The sequence below is a fragment of the Ziziphus jujuba genome, chromosome 2 (assembly GCF_031755915.1).
Source record: "Ziziphus jujuba cultivar Dongzao chromosome 2, ASM3175591v1".
NCBI lineage: Eukaryota > Viridiplantae > Streptophyta > Magnoliopsida > Rosales > Rhamnaceae > Ziziphus > Ziziphus jujuba.
The window spans coordinates 16291920-16298784 of NC_083380.1; the positions used below are offsets into that span (position 1 = coordinate 16291920).

Genomic DNA, 6865 nt, shown 5'->3' on the forward strand with positions numbered 1-6865 from the left:
ATCTTTTTGTTTTTGGGATGAATACTCTTAATTGCCAAAACTTAGAGCCTCCCAAACAAGTCAGCGGGCAATTGGCATCAATCTTTAAATTGCTGAAAGTATAATCTGTTGGTCTCTTTAGGTGGTCATAAGAAATTTGTAAGAAAATAGGAGATGCATCCATTATCTCTTTAGGTGGCCTTGATTCGAGTCAGCTTGTGGGGTCAAGCGTTATACCAAGAATTTTCCAACATTGGAAAAATAATTTAGAAAAAAAAAAAAAAGAAAAAAAACCAACAAATCATTTATGGAATGAAAATGAGACAGAGCTACAATTTTAAGTTGGGCCTTTCATTCCTAAAAGCCGTTGCAACTTAGGATACTAACGTATTGTTGGACCACTTTTTAAGAATATTCCAGCTTCCAATTAATTTGCCAATAAAACCATATAACTTGAATAGGATCCTTCCATACCCAATTATATATAAAAACAAAAATAAAATAAACCACTAAACAAAACAAAAACAAAAATGAAAACTTGTACAAAAGTTTTAAATACCAAAAAGATGAAAATACGACAACGTGGAGTTATTTTGTTTCCTTCATTTTTCCCTTTTTTTTTTTTCATTTCTTTGGCTTAGCATGTTGAAATAAAAGGCAACTGGGAAAATGGCCTTCAAAAGGCACACATTCTATTATACAGAAAACCGAAACACATTTGACATTGCAAAGGTTACTCCTAAATACTAAGTTGGATTTCCTTCCTATAATCCTATATTTATGGTACAATTGAATGCATCAGTGGATGCATCAAAGTTTCCATGTTCATGGAAGGCCATGGGGTGTTAAATCACCTTCAGAAGATGACTCTGACATGGTATGCTGGATCTGCAGTGCGGGGAAATTGTAAGGCGAATGTAACTGCCAATTATCACTGCATTCAATATGCGCATTGCTTGGTAAATACAGATTCTGCTCAAATGGTCTTATCATTCCCTGTTGATGGTTTGGATATTGATCCACCATTTCTTGAACTTGTGCTAATAAAGCAGTCCCATTCATATTCTCATCAATCTCTTTTACAGAATTCCAGTTTGAATATGCTTGTCTTATCAAATCCTGAATAAAGGCCTACAAAAATATATCAAAAAAATATATTAACATTGTAATTTAAATTCAATAAATCCTCGAATACTCTGATATTTGTCTTTATTAAACAGGACCTCCTCTGGTTTTGAAAATGTCAATCATGCTTCTATACAGAGTGCAATTGATAGAGATTGAAAATCTTTTGAAACCGTTGGGAGATAAATGATATTTTTGAATCCAAAAAATATCTAATTAAATTTAAAAGGATAGTAACTTATATTCTAAAATAAGAAAATATATTGTAAATACATACCCTATTCATGCCGCTTATTTCGCGATTAGTGTAGATTTGACCATTAATCTCTGCCCTAAGAACTTGGCAAATAGGATTCATGTAAATGATGAATTGATTTCCATTGAAAATGTACTGCTTGCTACCCATTTCACAAGTTCTTGCATGCTTCAGTGTTACTTCCCACATTTTTTCTGACATCCCAACACCTAAAGTCTGGTTTTTCAATGTCACAGAAGGCAAACAATATAGTGATATTAAAAATTAATCGAAGCAATTTTCTAAGAGAAATTTTTGTTAGCGAGGTAATAAAAAAAAAAATTAAAACAAAAAAAAATAGAGCAAAATATGATCAGAAGGTTGTTTTAATTACCGCTCTAAGTTTTGCTGGGTCAACAACAAACAACTTTAAGAAGTCTTGCACAGTCTTAATGCCTTGTGAGGCCAGCTTTCTGTGAAAAGCTCCTTCTTTCCCGATCTTCTCCAGCCTCCAAACTTCATCCTCCAACCTTGGTGGATAATGCTTCTTGTATACTTCACATGAGAAAAATCCAATAATAATTAATCTATAGTTAACTATGATAATAAAAAGAATATATATATATATATATATATATATACATATAACAGTTTCAAATAGTTTTCAATTTGGTATGCATTTTTATATTTAATCTTGTGGATAGTTTCTTTTAAGCTTGTAGTTAGGTAAAAAGCCTAACAACCAGTTAAAAAAAGCTAACTATACAAAACTAAACATGAATGTTACCAAACAAGCACTAAAATATTACTTATCTTATCCCTTAGGCATGATGAAATTTTGCTAGTTATATTTCCCACTTGGTGTTCAGAGAATAAAGTAGGAACTAAAAAATTCTTTAATTAAAAAAAGAAAAGAAAAAGATAACTAATTCAAAGATGAATCAATCATATTATAATAAAAATTTAAAATTGACTGGTAAACCAAAGAAAAATAAAAACTCCGATATATAGAGAGACTTCAAAAAAGGTAGGACAAATTTGTTTTTGTTTCGTGATAATTAAGTTCATGTATGCATTAAGAAAAAATCAAGCCGGCGAAGCGCGTGAAAGAAATAAAATTAAGTATGAGAGAAAGACAAAAAAAAAATTAAAAAGAAATGGTAAAAGTTAGTGCATTTAGGACCACATTTGATCAGGATATGGTACAAAGCCATTTAAGAAATTTGTTGACTGAAAATCAATTAATCGTTTGGTTTTGAGGCCTCAAGAAGATGAAAGTGAAAATGGGGCCTGTCTTTTGAAGCTCTAATGGACGTGGACATGGATGTGGATGTGGACTGTTCATGGTCTGCTTTTACTATTCAATGAAGTCAAACGTTTTTCTCACTTTAAATAGACAAAACTCTTTATTTTTCTAAATATAATTATGTATATGGCGATGAATTATAGTGATTATGGGGGTTAATTTGTGTAGTATAAAGGCCTCGAAGAAATAAAATTAAAACTATGATATTACTTTTAATGATCATCACCCAACTTGTCATGTAATTAATTTTCAAGCAAAAATTAAATAAAAATAATTAAACTGCCACGTAAGCAAATAACCAATAGTTATATTGCAGTTGATGACAAATAAAGTTACTTTTCTGGTTTTTTTTAGTTAATTAAATATTTGTTTAGTTTTTATTAATTATAACAAGTGGTTGTTTTAAAAGTTGACTTCAGTCTTTCAATAAAACTAGCTGCTGAGGCAACTTCTCTTTGACGAAAAGGATTTTTAATCATTAATTGCAGCATAAAATTATGGTGCAGATTCTCCCAACTCACTCTATGAATTAAAAACATTAATTGAAATATAATATAATATAAAATCATTTTTTATTCAAACATTTTGAAGGTAAACCATAAAAAACTCTTTTCTTAATTTTTGGTGGACTACATAAATCTAGTTAAATGCTAAAATTTTAAAGTTACAAAGAACAGTATATAGATTCAAAAAATCCATAATTAATACATAATAATCCCAATAAAGGAGGTTACTATCAAAATGGTCATTAACTTATAATTGTTCTATTAACCAAAAAAAAAAAAAAAAAAAGATGAACTTGATAATTTCTAAAATTATAGCATACCAATAACAAGAGTATGTTCATGATTGGTATTTTAAAGGGTTTTGACCGAAGACCATCTAGAATACTTGTCTACTTGCTTGGGAAGGTGATAAGATTCTTCATTCTTGTATTTTTTTGGATTCACTTAGTTGATTTATATTTATATATATTTTGTCTAAAACTAAATACAAGTAATAGTATTTGCAAAGAGCAGAGATTTTTAAAATAGGTTCTTCTTATGCTAAATGATACTGAAATATTAATTATGAATTGATAATAATATATGTAAGGTCAACCTACAAATTTCAATCCTAAATCATTGTTTCAAATTTAACTTGATTTCTTTTATTTAATTTGAAATGAAAATTATATATATAAGTTGAAAAAGGATGTCAATTGTCTATCTTACTATAAACACAAATCAATATAATTAAATAAGAGAGGTTAAGAATAACTTACATTCTCCGCGATGATCTTTAACAATGAAAGCATCGGTCATGGCTTCACGGACCCTTAAACCATGAGTGTTTGTCCCCGGAGTAATTCTTGCACCAAGCCTGAACTTCCTGCTCCTAATCCAGCTCGAGTTATCCGTAAACTCAATCTCTCCGATCATGGCAAACCCATCTCTCACCGTGACATTCAAGTCACCCGTGAGCAAAGGTCGTTTTCCGGTCCTCTCCTTAACAATGTTGCTTTCGAACTCTTCACTCGTCCAAGAATTGTTTTCTCTTGGTGGGAAATCGCCGTCTAAGACGACGACTTCCACTTTAATTGTGTGAGAGAGAGTTATTGGCATCATCATGTGCGGAGCACTACTTTTATCCACAACAAAGACTTGAAGTGGATTGTTTTCATTGTCTGATATTTTGCTTCCAGTGAATATTGGAAGTGAAAGCGGTTTGCTAAAAGCTAGTTGTAAGCTGGAAGGTTCGAGGGCTTGGATTCGCAAAGATGGTGATCTAGAAATAGACTGAGAGCATCGTCTAAGAACATGTTCCACCTCTTCATGAACCTAAAAGATGAGGAAGAGAAAAAACCATTAGGCTTTACATATTTAATCAAACTACTAATTCAATTAATGTTAATTAAGGTAAATTAAAAACAGTATATGACTATCATAATATACATATATACACATCAATGTAAGAATGAAAATTTGTATTTTAAGGATAACTAGGTGATGAACATTTAATCTCTCACTTTTAAGATCATGAAACATGCATGTCTTATCATTCAAATACTTTACAAGGAACATTAATAGTTTATGAGGATGAGAATACATATCTATATATATATATATATATATATAATTTTGTTATGATGAACATCACAATTATTTTATGGTATGTATCTAACATCTAATCATATATAAATTGTATAATATATCAAAAAAATTACATAAAATCATATGTTAAACATCTAACATAAGCCAAATGATATTGTCATGATATAGATAGTACTCTAGAAGCTTTGGTTTTGAAGAGCATATAACATACCACTCTTCTGAGTAAAGGTTCCAAGGATGAGAAAAGGTTTTGTAAGGAGTTCACCATGACTACTTCTCCAATCACACTGTAAATAAGACAATGATCAAACCTTACAAGAAAGCAATTAACTCTACTATATACATACATATATATATATATATATATATATAATCTTTGATCACATCAAGATATCTTTATAAAGTTTAGATATAAAACAAATCAATCATGATAGATTGATCATTTGAAGTGCATACTAACTTTATGTAAATGCATATGGCTAAAAAAACTTTTAAGCCGCTTCATGTAAGCTAAAGAACACAATTAGCAAGGAAAAAGACTGCATTAAAAATACATACGAAGCAAAACTAGGTCTGCGTTTCAAGCGTTTTTCAGCTGGTGGATCCTGGTCGTTGGATTCTTCATCATTTAAGAACCTTTTGGCAGCCATTTCTGTAGTTCTCAAAAACTACTTGAAAAAGAAACACAGGAACAGTGAGAAACGGAAAGAGGGATAGTGGTTTGGAGGTTGAAGAAGAGGGTTTCTGGGAAAGGCAAAAGCTGAAGTTGCCAAGATTGGCAAGGTGAAATATTTATATTGTTGTGAAATTGGTATTAAAAATGAACTTTCTTGGAACGGCAAAGGAAACATCTGAGCAGCAGTATAGCGTGATGATCTAGGAAACTATGATGCAAGACTTTGACATCAACAGCCTCCCAAAGTCAACCGAAAAGTTTTCTTTCTCTATTGTTGCTTGTCTGCATGGTTTTGTGGACCCTACCGAAAATATAATCGGACGGCTGAATTTAAAAGTTTTATATAGATGTGAATAGATTGAAACTACCGGGAACCACAAGATCAATAATATATATATTTGACTGCTTTATTTACAAATAGATATTATAGAATTTAGACTGTATATTCGTGTGCTTTACGAGCGGTAGCTTAAAAAGGTTCTAAGTCTGGTCTAGTACTACATTTCCTGGAAGGATCAGATTCATTTAATTAGTAGGACCATTGGAATATTTACCACCCTTTTTTAAGTTTAATTAACATGATAATCTATTTAATTTGTTTGTGATTCTTGCATATTTGTTTTCTCTCGTCCATTTTTTTAATTTTTTTTTTTTTTTATTTCCTGAATGTTGTTAATCTTACACATGCAATTGTATAATAATGCGGATAAACTAAATTTGCACTAATTAAACTCATAAAATAAATTTAGAAATTTACTTAATTGAAAAAAATAGTATAATTATAAATATAAACTTAGAGCACTTATTGTGAGCATTACTATTTATCATCACTAATTACCACTAATGAATATTACAATAAAATTTTTATTTTATTTATTAATTATATTTAAATTAATTTCAACTTTTAAAAACCTGAATTCCTATGAAAAAAGTGAATTCGTAGTATAAATTAATTAATAATTGACATTTAAATATAAATTTTATTAATGATATTTACCGATAATGATAAATATTAATTTTCATATTTTTATGATCATTAAAAAGGCCGAAAATTCAAGCATGTTGTCCAGCGTTAAATTTATTAGTCACTTCTAATGTAGGACTAAATTATACTGCAGTATAATAATTTAAATATAATTAGCTTAAATATACAATAAATTGGATTGAATTTAAATTAGTCCTGTCAAACATAGGTAGTTAAATCTTGTATTTCAATCGGATCAAAGGAACGGAGATGAGTCTATAAATGACAAAATTGATGCACAAGCAAGCAAAACAACTTTTTATTTTTTTTTTTAACATAATAAATCATATTGAAACAATATATATAGATTTTATGTAAAATCCACCTTATTCCCTTAATAAGTATATATAATACAAATTTCGAAACCTTTTTAAAGTTCAAAAGATGCTGCTACACCTAGCAAAACAAAAAGCGACAGTTCTCTTAA

At 29.7% G+C, this 6865-nt stretch overlaps 1 protein-coding gene across 1 annotated transcript; it reads right to left on the bottom strand.

Annotated features, from left to right (window-relative positions):
* Positions 1-506: 506 nt before the first annotated feature.
* Positions 507-5509, bottom strand: LOC107418789 (protein SAR DEFICIENT 1). Its single transcript, XM_048473034.2, has 6 exons — positions 5297-5509; positions 4950-5025; positions 3910-4465; positions 1734-1894; positions 1382-1576; positions 507-1110 (listed from the first exon to the last, which is right to left on the bottom strand). The coding sequence occupies exons 1-6, from the start codon at positions 5386-5388 to the stop codon at positions 805-807; spliced, it is 1386 nt and encodes a 461-aa protein (XP_048328991.2). The 5' UTR covers positions 5389-5509; the 3' UTR covers positions 507-804.
* Positions 5510-6865: the final 1356 nt, after the last annotated feature.